The sequence below is a fragment of the Talaromyces marneffei genome, chromosome 1 (genome assembly GCF_009556855.1).
Source record: "Talaromyces marneffei chromosome 1, complete sequence".
NCBI classification, from domain to species: Eukaryota; Fungi; Ascomycota; class Eurotiomycetes; order Eurotiales; family Trichocomaceae; genus Talaromyces; species Talaromyces marneffei.
Window position 1 is genome coordinate 1,619,634 of NC_072348.1, and position 19,176 is coordinate 1,638,809.

At 47.6% G+C, this 19,176-nt stretch overlaps 8 protein-coding genes across 8 annotated transcripts; 4 read left to right on the forward strand and 4 right to left on the reverse strand.

Annotated features, from left to right (window-relative positions):
• Positions 1 to 984: 984 nt before the first annotated feature.
• On the forward strand, positions 985 to 2,037 carry EYB26_000602 (uncharacterized protein; the record flags this gene model as incomplete). Its single annotated transcript, XM_054259918.1, has 1 exon — positions 985 to 2,037. The coding sequence occupies one exon, from the start codon at positions 985 to 987 to the stop codon at positions 2,035 to 2,037; it is 1,053 nt and encodes a 350-aa protein (XP_054115893.1).
• Positions 2,038 to 2,497: 460 nt separating this feature from the next.
• Positions 2,498 to 4,933, reverse strand: EYB26_000603 (uncharacterized protein; the record flags this gene model as incomplete). The annotated part of the gene is made up of 4 exons (XM_054259919.1): positions 2,498 to 3,205; positions 3,257 to 3,785; positions 3,841 to 4,464; positions 4,530 to 4,933. The coding sequence occupies 4 exons, from the start codon at positions 4,931 to 4,933 to the stop codon at positions 2,498 to 2,500; spliced, it is 2,265 nt and encodes a 754-aa protein (XP_054115894.1).
• Positions 4,934 to 5,781: 848 nt separating this feature from the next.
• Positions 5,782 to 6,886, forward strand: EYB26_000604 (uncharacterized protein; the record flags this gene model as incomplete). The annotated part of the gene is made up of 4 exons (XM_054259920.1): positions 5,782 to 5,859; positions 5,917 to 6,079; positions 6,143 to 6,350; positions 6,409 to 6,886. 4 exons carry the CDS (start codon positions 5,782 to 5,784, stop codon positions 6,884 to 6,886), a joined length of 927 nt encoding a protein of 308 aa, XP_054115895.1.
• A 635-nt stretch (positions 6,887 to 7,521) lies between these two features.
• EYB26_000605 (uncharacterized protein) lies at positions 7,522 to 9,655 on the forward strand (the record flags this gene model as incomplete). The annotated part of the gene is made up of 5 exons (XM_054259921.1): positions 7,522 to 7,591; positions 7,663 to 7,990; positions 8,060 to 8,994; positions 9,057 to 9,197; positions 9,249 to 9,655. 5 exons carry the CDS (start codon positions 7,522 to 7,524, stop codon positions 9,653 to 9,655), a joined length of 1,881 nt encoding a protein of 626 aa, XP_054115896.1.
• Positions 9,656 to 10,108: 453 nt separating this feature from the next.
• Positions 10,109 to 12,398, reverse strand: EYB26_000606 (uncharacterized protein; the record flags this gene model as incomplete). The annotated part of the gene is made up of 6 exons (XM_054259922.1): positions 10,109 to 10,739; positions 10,792 to 11,008; positions 11,061 to 11,435; positions 11,498 to 11,985; positions 12,040 to 12,062; positions 12,120 to 12,398. The coding sequence occupies 6 exons, from the start codon at positions 12,396 to 12,398 to the stop codon at positions 10,109 to 10,111; spliced, it is 2,013 nt and encodes a 670-aa protein (XP_054115897.1).
• Positions 12,399 to 13,014: 616 nt separating this feature from the next.
• EYB26_000607 (uncharacterized protein) lies at positions 13,015 to 14,326 on the forward strand (the record flags this gene model as incomplete). The annotated part of the gene is made up of 2 exons (XM_054259923.1): positions 13,015 to 13,370; positions 13,429 to 14,326. 2 exons carry the CDS (start codon positions 13,015 to 13,017, stop codon positions 14,324 to 14,326), a joined length of 1,254 nt encoding a protein of 417 aa, XP_054115898.1.
• Positions 14,327 to 14,628: 302 nt separating this feature from the next.
• Positions 14,629 to 15,873, reverse strand: EYB26_000608 (uncharacterized protein; the record flags this gene model as incomplete). The annotated part of the gene is made up of 4 exons (XM_054259924.1): positions 14,629 to 15,274; positions 15,337 to 15,457; positions 15,517 to 15,646; positions 15,706 to 15,873. The coding sequence occupies 4 exons, from the start codon at positions 15,871 to 15,873 to the stop codon at positions 14,629 to 14,631; spliced, it is 1,065 nt and encodes a 354-aa protein (XP_054115899.1).
• A 496-nt stretch (positions 15,874 to 16,369) lies between these two features.
• Positions 16,370 to 18,481, reverse strand: EYB26_000609 (uncharacterized protein; the record flags this gene model as incomplete). Its single annotated transcript, XM_054259925.1, has 1 exon — positions 16,370 to 18,481. The coding sequence occupies one exon, from the start codon at positions 18,479 to 18,481 to the stop codon at positions 16,370 to 16,372; it is 2,112 nt and encodes a 703-aa protein (XP_054115900.1).
• Between the last annotated feature and the right edge of the window lie 695 nt (positions 18,482 to 19,176).

Consider the following 19,176-nt stretch of genomic DNA (forward strand, 5'->3'; position numbering starts at 1 on the left):
GCCGTTCTAACTCTTCAACCGCATTTTCTTGAGACTCTTGGTGTAGTATATTCCACATTTCTGTATCGACTCCACCAGGGATGACCAGATTGACTCGAATGGGTTTTGGACCAAAGGCCATGCCTCTCATCACTCCTTACAGGCTACAGGCCACTGAGATGGGAGCTCATCGCAGACCATCCAGCTGTGGGCTTTTCACTGGAGGCCCCGGACGTTAACGCAATTAAGCTAGCAGGAGAGGCAACTAGGTTCTTATGCCGTGTTCCACGCTTGCTTCTGCAACTCCGAACCAAGAGACCTGAAGTACCACCGATAACAAGGATACAAGCGCCCCTCAGTTTATTGGTCCATTTCATCTGGTGTGGCATTCTTCCAGATGCCTTGGTCTATCGTATCAACCCTGCTGTGTGAAATCTTGCCTTACTGGCATGATCAATGCTGTACATGCAGGTCATATCGATCTATGCCACTGCGGACGAAGAACATGCCGTGCCTAGGTACTACATCTTGATATGTCTCCGAAAATACCAAGTATGTAGGTGATATGGATATGTGATATCGATGAGTATACAAACGTGCCCAGTTATGTGATCGTAAATACTCCAATGATCCTGGAAATGTCACCAACCTCGGGAGAATTGATTTTGTTTTCGGACAATTATCGTATTCATCCTTCAGTGTAGCTCAGAAATTTCACCAGCTTTGCCGACATAATGAAGTCACCAAACAATAGAAAATCCAAATCCAAATCCAATAGTCAGCTGAGCTGAGGTTTATGTCTATTGGTAGAGACATTATTAACGCGGTCGAAGAGTCGTAGGTGTACACACACAGTAGGATGTACCGATGTAGGGTACGCATGATAGCCGAAAAGGGTTAGCGCGGGTGTCCCATACAACCTTGACGCGTTCACAACCACCAAATCCATCCATCCATACACAACATTGAGCACAACAGAGCATATCAGCCGGAAAATGTACAAAAATGGGCATTGCAACACCATCACAACTATTCAACACATCATGGACGGCCCATCGTCTTTCTCCGCTCCATCACAGTAAAGACTATCGAGTCTTGATCGGCAACCAAGATGCATTAAAGACATACTCAAAACGTCTACATGACACGCTTACAGGCGGCTTTTTGCAGAGCATGCAAGTGACTCTGACGAAGAGTGTTACTGATGATACCCTTAATAAAGCTGGGGCATTGGTTGATTGTCAATGGGAATTCATCTCAACTCATGATAACGTCAATAATGAAGATGACGATGAGAATGAGCCACTGATCGAAATGGAGCATTGTATGGGGATATTCATTACTCTTGAATACGAGAACATTGCGTACAGAGCTGCTCTTCTCGCTAGTCCTGATGGATACACCCCGACGTCAAAGGACAAAAGACGGAAGCAATCCACCCATTTGCCGTTACTGTTGACGCGAATGCCAACTGCGCTGCGGACCATATTTATCGAGTTCCTGACTACAAGTTTTGATGCGTATTGCTCAACTCTGCATTTACCGCCTCGGTTTCTTTGCATGATACTCGAGGCGACCATCACGTTCTTGGTGAGGGGTGAAAATTCCGGGCGGGCGTCGAGTGCGATGCTAGAACAGGTGCTGAAAGAGACGCAGTTGACTCTTTCGTTTAGCTTAGGGGTCGCGCCTGCGCTGAAATCCCTGGACGTTAATTTACCGCGCGAGACTGTATCAACGTTTGCGCGTGGTGTACGCGATAATAACACGTCATATTTCTCGACATCTTTGGCACAATATATGGATCAGCATCTTGCTATGAAAGTCAACCTTGGAGACGCTGTAGAAGGTGTGGGCAATGTGCAGCACGTTTGGCTTAGTAAAGTTGCTACAGGAACGTTTGTGTTGAGCACAGAGGGGAGGTTCAAGCTCATTGATACGTCTAATCCGCAAGAGTCGGAGGATGAGCAGACGACAGTGCAGAAATTGATACGATCAGCGAATGAACAGATTTTAAGATCGTTGGTGCGACGCGCAATTGGTGATGATATGGTTACTTGACGACTCGTGCAGATATTCGCTATCAACTTGATGAACGCCTTGAACAAAGATTCCAAGAATATGATCAAGGTTCAGCATGCAAAACGCTCAATGGAGCCCAAAAAACCCAGAATCCTCGTTCCTGAGTTGGAGTCTCTTCGTGGACGCCACGATCTTAGTCGGTCTGGGAAGGGTTTTAATTTATCCCTTCCCCACTGCCGCATCTAACGACGAACAGCATCCGACATACTGAAGGAACATGAGATGTTACACAAACATGGATGTTCTGAGACTGTTACGAATATGAGCCTGATTCGATTATCACCGGCTCATCAATATACATTAACTATATACCATCATGATATCAAAAGAATTCCTGCATCTAAAAACGCGAAGAGGCGCTTGAGAAAAAGCGACATATCTAGATCATAATGCATCGTCACCCAAAATCGTATAAACAAAGAAGAACAAGTACTCAACATTATACAATAGCTTCTTGCAACTCCTCGATTTCAGTCAAACGCAATGCTTCGTCCACGCTTTGAACGAAATGTGTCAGTCCACCGCACTTGTCTACTATTCCACTGCGGTCGAATAGTTGGAAGACGGAGCCGGTGAATGAAGGCAAGCGACAAAAGAAGACGCGTACTCCGCGGTTCACGTAGTTCTCCACGATCTCTAGTAAAACTTGTGTGCCCGAAGCATCAATACCGGTTACGCCGTGAACGTCAAAGATGACGTTCTTGTCGCTTTCTGCCGGTCTGACCCGCGGTAGAGCTGGGTGGGCACGGCTGGTTCCATAACGTTCCAAGCGACGGAGACGACTTTTGAGGTCTCCAGTGTTGGCAAATGTGAGGGGCTCAGGGATCTTGACGATTAGACAGCCTTCAATGAACTCGACTTTCTCCGGGTACAGCTCGGCATTTTCGAATTGATTAGAGGTCCCTGAGACTTTGCCGAGAATTTGAATTCGTGGTTTGGTCGCATGTCGAATGACGCGCAAGAGGGATAGACCACAACCAAGCGCGATACCCATTGTAAGAGAATAGAATATTGTCGACAAAAAGATCAAAATCATCAACCCGAGTTCTGACCAGCCCCGAACCTGGATGAAAAACCGCAAATCATGCGGACACTCCTCGACCAAGGAGTAGGCAACCACTGAAATCATTGCACATAGCACGGCTTTCTGTAAAGGACATCAGTAATATGTTTATACGAAGGACAAAAAAATACTTACTGGCAAATAGTACAAGTAATCCAAGAAGAAAACGACAACAATCAATGTGATAAGACTTAAGAAGATGCCACTCATTTGGGTTCGGCCTCCAGCAGAGGAGTTGAATTTACTCCTTCCATATCCACCAAAGGCTGGAAGAGCTGTGAATAGACCACCGGTCACATTGGCCATTCCCAGTGCTACCATTTCGCGGTTTGCTGACACTGGAGCACCCTTAATAACATCACTAGCACCATCTCCTAGACCCTTGGCAGCAACGGAGGATTCAAAAAAGCCGAGCAGGGCGATTACGAACGAGGTGGTTAGTGAAGACCGGATGTGAGCCATCTGACTGGGAAGGAACGGCCAATGAAATTGAAAGAGTCCTGACCCGCTGTCTTCATGGGGTCTGACACTTCCGAGAATTTCGAGGCCCTTTTTGTCCCATTCGAGGTACCAAGTGAGGACGGCTGAAAGGATTACTACTATCAGGCGATCTGGAAAGTACACAACTTGTGGAAGACGTCGTGAGAGTTTTTGCTTCAATGTCCTAGAGAACGTAAGTTTCCGTTGTTCAAATAGGAAATATGTGGGCATAAGCTAACCTGAATATCATGATGATAGCAAAGCTTGAAAACGCCACAATTGTGGTGAGCTTATGTGCGTATTTCCCATGATCAATGATAAATATCAACTTCTCTGCGGTACTTGCATGATTGACCCCACGAGCCCTCTCCATCAATCCCATCTCTGGAATAAGCTGATCAACAAAGATGACGAATCCGATGGCTGTAATAAAGCCTCGTAAGAAAGGCCGACTGAGCACATTATCCAGGAAACCAAGACGAGCTATTCCAGCAATCAAGATGAAAGCACCCGACAAGCATGTCACTATACCGACGACCTGGGCCTGCAGCAGCGCGTCTCCTTCGCTAGAATGTCCAGATTCAACAGCAGCTTTCACGACAGTTCCCACGAGAAGTGACCCTGCTGCTTCAGGCCCGACAATCAGCTGCGGACTACTTCCGAGCATCGCGTATAGTAGCGGCTGGACGATAAACGAGTATAGGCCGTTAATTGGAGGCGCATGAGCAAGATTTGAGGACAGGGATAGAGCCATTGGAATATAGACGGAGGATATAGTCAACGCGGCAACTAGATCCCCTCGGAGGAACTCCCAACGGTATTGGGCGGCCCAGTTAAGAAAGGGTACATAATAAGAGAGATACCTATAAAGATAGTTAGCCACAAATATTGAGCAAGGCCATACCAGCGTGCGCTTGATGGTGTATACATTCTCCTACGATCCTTCGGATCCATTTCAGCAGCTAGCCTGTTCGTAACAGAGGTTCCATCGGTTATCGGTGTTTGTAATCCAGATGCCATGAATCCAGGAGTCCTTGTTCCCCACAAATAACTGCCTGCAAGAGAGCTCTGCTCTTGTTGTTCGGGTTTCGGGGAGAAGGTGCCATGATTGCAGCTTCGCATTCCACACACGGAGTGCCTTCGATCGTAATCTTCTAGTAACCGACTTGTTTCATTGAATCCATTATTCTCGTGTCCTTCGGAAGAACCATCACTAGGCTCGTGGTTGTGATTTGTCGAAGGTCCCCTTGACGAGCCAGGGCCAAGTATATCGACGATACGATCTCGGAGGGACGACGATTCCTCTGGTTGTGACGGTTGGCCGTTTGACATCTTGACGCTATACGGGTCGCATATCCAAAAACTCTTCACAGTCTATTCAAAAAGAAAAGACGAGAAAGACACCAGCTTCACCACAAGGGACACGGGACGATAAGATTCTCTAACAGCGTGAACATCCCCATCGCAACGGCCCCGCTAAATCGGAGCTACGTAGCCGACAGCCAATAGAACGCTTTCTAAATGTAAAAACGTGCCCTTTAATGTCTCCAATCTTGTCACCGCTTCTTGTATGAAGCTAGAGAGTTGTAAATGGATGATTAAGATATAAGAATCTTGAGCGATGAATACCAGCCACGGTGTTGAGGTGCGTCATCCACGTTCTGCCAATGCCTGCCGCCCTTGGTACTACCGAAGCAGGCTAGCCTTATCACGTACATATATCTAGGCCGAACGTGACGAGTTGAGGTAGGACTTGATACAGGCATCAAAACCGCAGGTTAGCATGTCTTTGCTGCCTTAACAACAGGTAAATGGTCTCTCTGATCCAATATAAGTGTTGCGATGTCACGTGATTGTATGTCTCGCGTATTGTCACTAACGCACGTGACCTATAGTCTAAGTGAGTTGATTGGCCGAACCGGTCTTGGCACTTGGGGACGCCGATTTTGGGCCGCCACAAAAAAATAGCAAGCTTTGTGTTCCTTGCAGGCTTTGATGACTCGACGAGACCACGACTACTTATCCAGACAGGACTGAGGGAAGAAAATCATCAGCCTACTCGAAGATTGCCGAGCACGATACCCACGTATAACGACGACGAAATTCCAGCCCTCCCCTCGTCCGCTAACTTTCCTTTACTAATTTCGTCCCCCGCCGTGTAAAGGCGCCACCCCGCCAAAATGTCGTTAACGAATTGTCGCTTCTACGAGGAGAAGTATCCCGAGGTGGATAGCTTCGTCATGGTCAATGTCAAGCAGGTGCGTGAATAACGAAATATTTCGGCGTCTGAACATGGCTTATGTTCGTCATTCTAGATCGCCGAAATGGGTGCCTATGTGAAACTTTTGGAATACGACAATATCGATGGCATGATCCTTCTCTCCGAACTTTCGCGAAGACGTATCCGAAGTATCCAGAAACTCATTCGAATCGGCCGAAACGAGGTTGTTGTCGTTCTGCGTGTGGATAAAGAAAAGGGTATGCGAAGAAATATTGGTTGATAGTTCTGTACAACGCATGTTAACCTAGGTGATCACTTAGGTTATATCGATCTTTCCAAACGACGAGTGTCGCCCGAAGATGTTGTCAAGTGCGAAGAACGTTACAACAAAAGCAAATTGGTGCACTCGATCCTGCGCCACGTCGCAGAAAAGACCAAGACCCCTATCGAAGAATTATACCAAAACATCGGCTGGCCGCTGAATCGCAACTTCGGCCATGCTTACGATGCCTTCAAGCTTTCCATCACGTAAGGCGCACCACTATGCCATGCTTATACATCAAACCCGGCTAATCCAGGTACACAGTAACCCCGACGTGTGGAACGACGTTACGTTCAGTAACTTAATCATCAAGGAAGAACTACAATCATACATCAGCAAAAAGCTCACTCCCGCTCCCACCAAAGTCCGTGCCGATGTTGAGGTCACTTGTTTCGGTTATGATGGAATCGATGCTGTCAAGGACGCCCTTCGTTGCGCTGAGGAGAAGAACACCCCCGATACTCAGATCAAGGTCAAGCTGGTGTCCCCACCACTCTATGTTTTGACCTGCCAAACATTGGACAAAAACCTCGGCATCAAGCTCTTGGAAGAGGCTATTCAGAGCATTGAAACCAAGATTAAGGCGGCTAACGGTGGATTGGTGGTCAAGATGGCACCCAAGGCAGTTACGGAACACGACGATGCCAAGCTTCAAGAACTTATGGACAAACGGGAACGCGAGAATATGGAGGTCAGCGGTGATGAGAGCCAGTCAGAGAGTGATGAAGGTGTACCAGAATAGAGAGCCTGAATGGAAGAACAAAAGTGTCACGTTTCAACTTGTGCCGGGTACTTTCATTGGAAGGCGATTGACTCAACAGCATCAGCAGCTCTTGGTGGATAGGATTATGTGAGCCTGAGCCTGGTTGACTCTTCTGGGGATCTACCTTGATAGTGCACCCAGCTCGGCACGAGTGTTGTGTCACAGCTCGTAGCGATACACTCTATCAGAGAGCCATATCGCTACGCTTTGCTGTCGAGGTTCATTTTCGTGCAGATGCAGTCAACTGCTACTCTAGTCATATCATGTGTCATTAGCATCTTATCCTTCCCGACAGCGGTCTGTTTGTTGTAGCCAATGTATTCATACAGAAGACCTGGTCATAGTTGATTAAAAGCATTATAATAAGTTTCATTAAAGAGGATCTTGCAAAAGCAGAGTCTTTCCTCTCTCACTAGATATCCTCTGTTGCTAGGGCCGTGCTCAGACTAGGTCAGCCCCACTCAATCTTGGATCAAGAAAAAAGCTTCCACGATCGGTGCGCCTCTCCAGATCCTCTTCTCTTCTCTCTCAGTAGTCTTCTTCTTGGCTCTCATTCCTGAGTCAATTCCCAGGGGATTTTAGCCTCTTACATTATTGGCATCTGTGTAGCCACCATGGGCTTCTGGCAGCTTTTCGAAAATCGGGCAAATGCCCTGAACCGCCTACACGGAGAGCGCCGCCCACGTACGTCATAGGCCCTGGAGCTTCCCGCGTCTCAAAACAGCCCGACAAATAGCTAACCTCAAGATACACAGTGCTTCCTGCTTATGCTGCCGACGAAATAAGCCCTGGACTGCCTGCAAAGGAGGTCACAAAGATTGCGCTGCGTCTGAAATATCAAATTGAGCAGGTCATTCCATACGAACTGCAGCAGTCGCTCATCGCCAATCCCAATAGCAGCATCATTACCAAGGATGTCATTCGTACCGCGAAGGAGGCCGGTGGAGAGGAGTACCGTGCTTGTGTCTTGTTCTGTTTGTTGGTCTGTCAGAAGTGGTTTCATACCGAAGGTTTACATGCGCTATGGGATTCTCCTCTTTGCGATTGCCGAGCGCTTGCTTGCCAAGTGATTGCTAAGAAATTGTAAGTTGCCGATTGATTTTTCATATGCCTCGTATACTGGATTGACAGATGTCTTTTGTCTCTCTTCAGAATTGAGTCCGAAGAAGACCAGGAATGGCTCCACAAAGAAGCCCTACTGAAGCGCTACTCTATCCTTCGCAAAGGTGAAGTGACGCCCCCGGTAAACGTGGTTGAGCGTGCAGTGGACATGCATGCACTATATATCATAGGCTCATCGGGATACCAAAAATGCATCCAGGGCTTATGGAGAGGTTGGCTGGTGCAAGATGACCAAGAACCGTCCCGGTTCGTCGACTATGAAAACAAGATCAATACAAGCTACTGGGCACATTTCGATCCAGACCGTATGAGAGTCCCATTGTATCAGAATGCGCTTCTGATATTCTTTTCGTTCCTCTACCTGGCGCTCTACACGAATGTGATCAACACCGTCAATCCAGACGGTGATATCGATGTCGCCGAAGGCATTCTCTACACTATGACGCTCTCGTATCTGTGTGATGAGTTTTCGAAGATCATCAAAATTGGTAAGTACTATATTGGATTCTGGAATGTTTTCAACTTTACGCTCTTTAGCATGCTAGCAGTCTCATTCGTTCTGCGCATGGCCGCCCTGGCACAATCGTCGAATGTGAACGACGCTCAGCGCCGTCATTTCAATCAGCTGAGCTATAACTTCCTGGCATTTACAGCTCCCATGTTCTGGATGCGTTTACTCCTATTCCTCGACACTTTCCGTTTCTTCGGTGCTATGCTAGTTGTGCTCAAGGTCATGATGAAAGAGAGCTTAATTTTCTTTGCCCTCCTTGTCGTTGTCCTAGTCGGGTTTTTCCAGGGCTTTATTGGTTTGAATAATACCGAGCTGGCGGTGCCGGTCACCAGCAAGATCCTGAAAGGAATGGCCAACAGTATCATGCAGAGTCCTGACTTTGAAGCTTTTGAGGATTTTGCTCCCCCTTTTGGTATGATACTATACTACGTTTTCAACTTTATTGTGATGACTAGTGAGTATTATCCTTAGCTGTGAGGTCATTTGCGATATTTGATTTTTAACACCGTCGTGTAGTTTTGTTGAATATCCTCATTGCGCTTTACAACAGCTCTTACGAGGATATTTCTGGAAACGCAGATGACGAATACATGGCGCTATTCTCTGCCCGAACGCTCCAATATGTGCGGGCTCCTGACGAAAACGTCTTTATTCCACGTAAGAAAATCTCAAGTCACTTCATTTGAGCGCCTAACTGAACGTTCCCAGCCTTCAACCTCATCGAAATCATCTTCCTCATCCTCCCCTTCGAATGGTGGCTCTCAACCAAATCCTACGAATCTCTCAACGACATCGTCATGTCCCTCATCTACTTCCCCTTACTCCTTGTAACCGCTTTCATCGAAACTCGCGACGCGCGCTGGATCCGCTTGAACCGTAGCCACGGTGAAGCGGACGACACAATCCGTCAGGAATGGGAAGATCTCGCTCACGAAGTTGGATTTGATGGTCTTGATCAAAGTGATGAGTGGGTTGTGACTGTCAAAAAGACTAAGCCGAATGTCGATGTGACTGCTGCCGAGCTTGGAATTAGGGAACTCAAGGAGCAGATTAGGCAGTTGACTGAGACGGTCAAGGCGTTGACGGAGGAGAAGCAAAAACAGGATTCCACGTAGGTAATTGAATATCTCATTGCTATTGGTGCGATGACTATACCTCCTGAAGATCATAACGATTTATTTCGTCCCAGCTATATTGAAGGTAACTCAAGGATATATACAAATCTATTTAACATATACGAATATCACGCGAGAATAAACCCGAGATCTGTAATATTAGATGCCATCATCAAGCAATAATTAATAATCAATCAGTACAATGCAAGGATGCACAAATCAAATGGCAAGCTTAGCAAAGAACGCCTTGAAAATGCAATGCAACCACAATTCGCAAGCAACAGGTATGAAATAACAAAATCGAACAATGGCTTGAACAAGAGTACCCAAACTCCAAGATGACAAACAGGTGAACGATGAGAGAAAATGCTAGAGGCAATATCAAGATGCTTGCCGGGTAGGGGGATGAAGGCATGAAGCAATAAACCCAAGTGGGCAATGAGATGAAGACAATCAAATCTGCGCATTCCCAGTATACAGACTCTCAAAATCCATGTTATTCAAAATCCCATTAATCCGATCAATCTCCTTACTGAGATCCTCAACATTCAGAGCTAAGGCGCTCACTTCATCGAATTTGCGGCGTCGATTAGCATCAGCAATCATTTCCGAAACGAAGAATTTCTGTTCTTCGAGCACGATTAATCGATCTCTGAGGGATTTTTCTTCGTCTTCGAGCGCTGAGATGGCGCTGCTGTTATCACTGTTGATGCTTTGACTGCTTCCATTGGGTGCGTTATTCCCATATTTGATTGATGCTAGAGCGGGGGTGAATGGCTTGGCGGGTGGTGATGTATCACCATGGAGGATGTTTCGACTGTGACCGTTTGGCAATGGACGGCCGCCTGGTGTAGCATGTTTGAGAATCTTTGGTAGACTCTTGAGTGGCAGCATATGCAAATGGAGGAAGTTGCTGGCCTGTTGATATATAGCTCTCTGTAATTTTTGTTGATTAGGCGAATCGGTTGGCAGATCACGGATTCGACGGGCAGCTGTGTCATACTGCGCGAACGAATCTATAAGTCTTTTTCTAACTTTTGAAGCCTCTGCAAGTTGGGCCGGTGTTGGCGGGTTATGCGGGTCCCTGGATAAGTAAGAACATGCTTCGGAGTGGTTGAGATGAAAACAACACTTACTGTAGGGCCGTCAAGAGCTTTTGAAATCGTGGCTGCAACAACCTGATTCCTCTTTCAAACTGTACGAGGTTATCATACGAGCGAGCTATGGGTGGCTTCTGCAACCTCTCTTCATCAAAGTCGCGACGACTGAAAAGAGTTGATCTACACTCTTTGCATAGTCTAATATCAACGTTGATCTTACAAGGCAGTGATTTCTCGCTGGGGGTCTGTCGTTCTATCAGGATTATTAGCAACCCATCTCAGATTTGATAGTTGGAATCACTTACTGGATGCTACTGCCAGACCAACTTCAACCGAGCAGGCAGTTGATTGATCTGCACACACAACTCGCCCACAAGTCCTACAATGATGTCGACGAAACGTATAGTTAGTGAATTCTTGCTGGCAAAAGGGGCACTGTGGAACGCTGGCATCATCCTGCCAGCTAACGATAGATTGTTCAATCTCGCGACGCTGGTCGCTTTGTCGACCAAGAGGCCATCGCTTACTTGCGCCGGACTGAATCTGATCCGCCGGCAGGTTGGCGAGAGCCTGCGTTAACCGAGCCAACCTCTTCTCGAGTCTAGATACCTCTAGGAATGCCTTGTCGATCGTGGGTTTCCTAAGTTTGGCGAACTCCTCTGTGTGGTCTCGAATCAATCCTAAATTGCCATCAGCATCACCAGGCATCTCAAATCAGACATTCCTTACGGATCCTGCTCACCAGTGTGGTCATTATAGCCTTCTCTAGACTTGTAGCACGTTTCACACACACGACACCAGAGACCTCTGACTGGCTCATGTTGTGCCGACCGAGATAGCTTCATTTGGTACATTGTATGCTCCTCACAATAAAGCTCACCACACTTCCTGCAGTTGACGCTTCCATTTGTAGATGTAAGCCTTTTCCCGCAACTCGGCTCACAACAGATATCATATGGCCCTCTTGGCTGCCAGTGTTCACGTGTTATGACTTCGTCCGGGTCCGGGAGTTTGGCTTCGACGGGAACAGGACCAGGAGCCTGCCGAGCAATCGCGATGGAAGGGGGCTGCGCATTTTCGTTCGACTCGAAGACGTCTAGTCCTTTGAGCTTCTGATTGAGTACAGCTAGGGGTTGAAATCGTTTTGCTTTATCCATTTGTGCTTTAAACCAGTCCTTCACTTCGTCCTGTTTGACTTCTTCCAGGTTCTGATGTGCATCGTCAAGATGTCTGTCGATTTGGGTTAGCGGTCGTAAGAATCGTATTCCAATAGATCGAGTTCACCTATTCAATTGAAGCAGTGTTACCTGTACTGGGTAGTTAGAATAGAATTCTCCAATATCTTACGGGGTATAACGACTAACCATCTCTTCATTGCAAATTGGACATGCCAATTGCGCACCAGTTGCGGCAGGCGCCGCTGATATGGACGTCTCGCCATTGTCGAGAGAAATACGGGATGTCAGATCTTGAATGTCGGGGGAGTATGGCGATGCAGACGCTTGCGAGTCTAGGGATACGCTGCTCGGAGATGGCGAGAGGCGCCCTTTGGGCTGCGGAGATGGAGTCGAGGAAGCTGTAGCTGGCGAGAGGTTCTTCCCACTCCCGAGGACGCGGCCTCCGCCCAGCACCCTCCGGGCCATGATCTAGTCAAGCATGAGCCGGTGCCTTTTCTCTCTCGTTTCCTAAAGGTCTAGATTGCCGTTAGAAATGGTTCCGGCTGTAGAGCTTGGTTTATGAGAGGGGTTGAGCTAGATATGATTCCGGATGCCTGAGATCCTGAGCTTGTGGCGGGCGGTCAATGGCACGTGCGGGACTGTCCCCACACACGTCTCTCCTTATCCACGCTAGTGTAACGTATCGTCAAATCAAAGCGAATGTTTCTAACATAAGGTTTGTAAAATACAGAGGCATTGTTATGCAATGGGGCTAGGGTTACTCCAAGTGGCTAGCCCTAGCTTCACTTCAACACGAATGCGCCGACAGCTGAACAACTCTCCTCCCTTCTTCTTCCTTCCAACTCAACCCTCCATACACAATCTATGGCGCCTGCAAAGCGATATAAAAGAGTCTATACCCGATCGCTGCCAGGATGTCGAACTTGCCGGTAGGACTTCGTTCATCATATGTTCAAGGACCATGATGCTAACTTTTCCCACGCAGAGTTCGACATGTCAAGTGTGATGAAGCCCCTTTAAGGTGTAAAAATTGCACGTCCACCGGCGTAAATGCGATGGATACGATTTAGTTCGATTGCCAATGAGAAAGCTTTCCATCTCGTCCTTTCAAGTCCAGCCGGGTTGGGTGACCACCAACGACGAGCGGCGATGCTTTGCCTATTTCCAACGCTATTCTCTACCAAACTTAGGGCTCGCTTTTAATTCTTCTCTATGGCGAAAAACCATCCTGCAGATTAGTCATGTTGACCCTGCAGTCTACCACGCTGCTATCATGCTTGGCTCGATTCACGAAGACTCTATCGAGAATCGGATGCGTTTATCAGGAGAAAATCTCCTCCAGGCTCGCCATCGCTTCGCATTTGAACAAGCTTCTCGAGCCTATTCCTTTCTCGCAAAACGTCAGGCCTCACAGGATCCCCAGCTACTGGAGGTAGTGTTAGTCTGCTGCCTTCTGTTTGTTGTGTCCGAGTTGTTGCTAGGATGTTACGACAAGGCCGCCCATCACCTGCAGAGAGGCTGAAGAATACCGGCTGCAAACAAGTCACCAACGATCACTCTTGGACAACACGTTAATTGGAGCCTTCCAAATGCTCGATGCTGAGTCCTCCCATTTCGGTTCCGGTGCACCGTTTATCACTGCAAGGAATGACCTCAACCAGGAGTGGCTTGATCAAAAGGTCTTTTCTCGGGGTTTTGGAACTGTGTCAGACGTGTATCAGAGCTTGACCATGCTCATGAACGAGGGTATTCCTTTCCTTGCCAGGTGCTGGCCACTTTCCAGGAGTGAGGCTACAGCATCCTACGGCGAGCTTAGCAATCGGCAGCAGCAACTCCTATCATTTTACTTTCGGTTTCAAGAACAATTTCAGATGTTTAAGAGCCTCTTCTACGACAACATTGGCCATCTCGAACAACGAGCAGTTGATCTCCTTCAGATACAATATCTCGGTCAAGTACTGAGTCTCAAGACCTGTCTCATAAAAGGCCCGATACCTACAGGTTTGACTCCAGAGTATTTGACCCTGCTATCCGCCCACGAGTTATTCCTCGGCAAGTTCTCGGAACTCTCAAGCTTCATATTAGATTACGGAATCATCCCGGGGTTGTGGGTGATAGCCTCAGAGTGCCCACTATATTCGGTGCGCATTCGGGCAATCAAGATGCTGCAATCTTGGCCGCATGCCGAGGTGTTTAAGAATTCTAATACGGCCGCTTCATTGGCACTAGAGATTATCAAGAAGGAGCTACAGGCGGAAGATGGGCTAGCTATGTCCATCACCGATGAATATACTGACAAGGAGTTGACCCATTTCCTCTTCGATACGCTGAGTTCTACGCAGGATTCGGAAAATTGGTCGTTTATCCGCGCTTACAACGTACTCGAACGATAGAGCCTAGTGAGGAATATGATTATTACTCTCCGAAAGGATACGGGTTGGGGGGTTCTTTGGGCTAAGGGAAGCAATAGCGGTGAATGTACAACGTTTATTTATCCGGGGATGCAGTTACATCTCAGACGACCCTCAACATTTGAAGTTCTTTTATGTGGTATAATAACCTTGCGGGATTCTACTTTAACTATAAAATAGCCTCAAACAGAGACGTTGATGTGCCAACAGCGTCAATATTCCAGACCTTGACTATCTTGAACTGGGCCTGTTCTAGGAGAGAAGCCCACTGCTCCTCCGTTCGCTCAAGGGAGGAAAATATTTCCATCATTTGGATGTCCAGCGTTGCTGGAACGACTGGCACCTCGGGGTGTGTCAGGAGTTGTGTGCTCGTGAATCAACAAAATGGAGTCTTCCACCATGGCCTCGCGGATGCGAGCGAGAGCTTCCAGTGCTTGCTTGTCCGGCCAGTCATGGAGGACAGTCCGCAAGTAGTACGCTTTAGCACCACGGATGGACTGCGGCTCAAACATATCGTGGCCTATAGCGGTGATGCCATCCGGCAGTGCTCCGTCGATCGACTCAATAACCCGTGGAAGGTCTTGCACGACCAAATCACCAGGCATGTCCGAAAATTGCTTCTTAAATTCAATGACGTCGTGTCCGACGCCACCTCCGATATCAACAAGCAACGTACGGTCTGAGGAACTATTCAGCTTTTCCGCGACGGGATAGATTTCAAACCAATTTCTTCCACGAAGCTGTTGGCTAAACGTCATGACTGAATTGAAGGCACTTTGGGCTGCAGGGTTTTCTCGCAACCAGTCGAAATAATGCTGTTTGATTTTGAACGCGAATTGGAAAGGTGCATCGAAAGCATCCTCCGGGTTTTTGTAATCGTTCTTCTCGAAGTAATCAAAAAGCTTTGCGGATATTTGCATGATGTTATGACTTTGCATTGAGCATCAGTGTTGGGTCTCTCGTTTCGAACAAGGAAGGGTACAACCGCGTACCAATGCTTGACCATGTCTCCAGGCAAGCCCCCAAGCATCATTGCTAGTGGCGAAGGCTTGTATATCCCGTTCGCAGCTTGTGTGAATACTTTGTAGGAGCAGAGGAAACGCATGACACGCTCTAGAGAGAACAATAAGTCCACAGCGTCATCATCACAATGAAGAAAAAGGGATATTCACTCAGCAGCTTCTCGTCACCTTTGACTTTCGAGGAGAGCTCCTTTAGACTCAAATCCGCACCCTGAGATTCAACGAACGCATTGAATACACCCATGCCCTGAGCGATCCGGATGATAACGATACCATAATGCTTGACACGACCAATGTTAGTAGTCCACCGCACAGCGACAAGGGCGAGAAATCCTATACCGAGAAACAAAAACGCTGTAGCGGAAGGAAGGGCGGTTCCAGAGCTGTTTGAAGCTGTTCGATGAACCCTAACAGTCGCATGCGCTCACTATCTTGAATTTGGTCCTGCGGTGGCAGGTTTGATAGAGTCGACGCAATGGTATCAGACAGATTAGAAAGGCTCGCCATATTTGCCATATGCAACCTGAGAGTTGTTGATGACGCTAAAAAAAGATGACGAAGATGACGAAGGCAGAGTAATCTGACACCAGTTGGATTTTCTATCTACTTTATACCTAGCCAAAATTGTCAACGGGTGTGTTCATTATACCGTGATTCTCGTCTTCGTTCAAAAAGATCTAACTATACAAAAAGTCCACGCTTCGGCCAATAGGAGGAGCCGTTAACATTCAGCCTCCGATCCACCCATTTCGAGGAAGTCCACGTTCAGACAAATCACCTTGCGCGATTGTAAGCTTTTAGGTTCTCACTAACACGTTTAAATCTTAAACGTTCCTAGATCCACCGCTGGCAACATTAGGCTGAGCCGTTGAGGGACAGTGGACAGCAATATGTATGCCAACAAATACACCCAAATTCAACAATTTCAAAAGTTCAAAAAGTTCATTCGTGGGTATATGTAACTAATTATTAATGATAGGGTCCTATTAATATGATCAGATAGCTAACGGCGGCCGGCTTCTCTCTCCTGCTCAGTCTCTGAGAAAGTCCCAATACGTCTGTTCAGCTCCCTAAGTTCATCTTTCGACGGCCCAGAAACTCCAGACGTCAATGGCTTAAGGAAGTTTCCGCTGCTAAATCCCTGCCAGGAATCGGAAAGCCTTCTGCCGCTACTTCGGCTGCGGCTGCGGCTACGGTTCGGAGTTTGCGGTTCACTGGGCGGCATGCTCTTGAGGCGGGACTTGTAGGTTGCAAAGTCCATATCACCGCCCATGTCGCCATCGTAGTCGTAATTATCGTCGACAAGTTTCTCGTACTCAAAGTCGGGAAAGATCTCGGGACCGAAGGTGTTGATGACGTTCACGACTTGAGCTACGACGGCCCGACGTTGGTTGCGTAGCTTGATGAGTGCTGATGAGGAGCTCGGGTTCAGCGCAATGAACAAAGGCGGCAAAGACTTGAAGACGTCCATGCCAATTTCCCCAATTCGAAGACCCGTAAAGCTGACTGATATCATGAGGCAGAAGAAAAAGAAAGCGAAAAGACGCAGTGGAATGCTGTCTGGAATGTATGATCGAGCATTCACCCACCACGGCACAGCAGACGAGTAATGTCCATCGTGTCGACAATAGTATAACCAGCCGGTAACGATCACGGTGTACCACGTATACAAGGTAGGAGCGAATCCCATTGCAACGAGAATCTTCCAACTTCCGACAACATCGCGTCCATCCATCTTGACGGATGAATTGGCAAGGGCTTTGCGTTGTTTTGAGTGCGATATAACTCTTGAAGTGACGAAAACTGGCCAAAACAATGCCAGAGCTGGTAGGGTTGCCAAACCCATCATTAGAAGCTCACCAATACGGTAGAGTAGCGTCAGGAAAACAAGCCACCATGGGCGACGTCGCACATTACCCCATTCAACCTGGTGGTCTTGAACACCCAGAGCCTTGAGCTGGCGATTGTAGGCTCGCACAGCTTTCGCCAATTGCATGACCTTGGGTTCGTGTCGAAACGTAGTATATCCTTTCAAGAGCCGCCTGTTCAGTTCAATGACGACAGGAAGGGGTAACTTCATTCGTAAGGGTTTATATAGCTTTCTGGTGGCTTGAATAAGCATCAGTGCCTCTCGATCGGGAGCTTGCTGGGTAACGGAATCAAGCGCCTCCTGGATTGTCTCCAGAAGGGAGCCAACTGCATTTCTCTTGGAATTCCCACCGGTCTTGAAAGCGGCTACCTGGTCTGGATGAACTTCGACGGGTGGGCCAAACTCTATGACGGCACGAGAACGAAACTTGTTTGGGTGAAAGTAGTTCATTCCACAAGGTATAATAGTCAAACCACAGTCTGGAGAGCGGGCCAGTGTCCCAAGAGCAATGATAGCAACTCCAGCCTTTAGTGGTAGCAAACGCGGACGGTCATGACTTCCACCTTCGGGAAAGATTCCAATACAGCCACCCGACTCTAGTCCTCGGTATACTGCATCAAACATCTGACTCTGGTCGACGTGAGGAGCAACCTTGAACGAGGTTCCCGTACGGAGACTTTCAAACAAAGGGTGGTCACGAGCGAACTTCTTAAATGGTGCTTTGAGACGTAGCTCTTCAGGTCCAATAATCTCGGCAATAACCTGCTGCTCGGGGGCGTCTTGACCGACTTTAGGCAAGACGATAGTGCCGCGTTCCATAAACATCGGATTGGTGAAGTTGGTGCCTGTTCCACACACCAGAGTCGGATCGCTCTCAGGATGGGGTAAATAGATGGTTCCCACTCCGGGTTTGATATTATCCATTGCACGTGTGACCGGAAGTGCACCCATTTGTGCAGCCATGGTGCCAATATACGGTTCTCTCATTGACTTTTCTGCAATCAAGAAAGATATTCTCCGTCCCGCGTATCGCTTGAGGATGCGCATCAAAAGAATCGAATCGACGAATTGGTTGGCGTGCGGAGCTGCCACTATGATCACAGGGCCTTTTTTCGGGATGCGCCATGCTCCAGGCGCATATACTTCTCGGAAGAAGATATTCAGACAGAAGCGGAAAATAGCGAGCAAGGTGTCGTAGATCCATGGGACCAGCAGCTGCTCGTTAGATTTCGTCCCGGACGCCATTGTATGCTAGGTAGGCTCGTGCTGACGAGATCTGTGGCAAGGAACTGTTTTTATGTAGCCAACGAATGTCTCTTATATTCTCTGCTTTGTTGTCTTCTCCCAAGACTCGACCGATGGTGGGCGGAAAGAACGAAGGTTTCGGAGATGGTCAGCGGGGTAGGCCATGAAAGGTGCGGATGGGTACGGTATTTTGTTCGCTCGAAAACCGTCAATGGCGATATATTCATCGACGAGGCCAGTCTACTGGACGATGGGGCATCATATCGATTTCGACAAAGGCATGAAATACGTTGGGGCTAGGGTTCTAGAACTGTCAACAAGGGTGAGAAATTCCAACGATGCCGTGCTAGATTCAGAGAAATTTACTGGATGATGGAGCTGTCCGGTTAAGCTCGGAGGGTAGGGGAAGGGAAGGGCCTGTGGAAAAATGTAACAGATAAGAAGAATTCCTTTGTGTTTCGATGACGGATAATGCATCCAATAATGATAACAAGATCTTATCTTTTATTGGTGTTCTCGATACTGGGCAATAATAAGGAGGTTTGGAAGGAATGAAAAGATGTTGGGCGAGAAATGTTTCAACGGGAATCTAGCGATCTACAGTAAACAAAAAGCTTAGTTCCATACCTAGTTAGTTGCCTAGCTTCCGTTATCAGCCTGACATAATTGAAAACAGATAACTAACTAGTTAACTT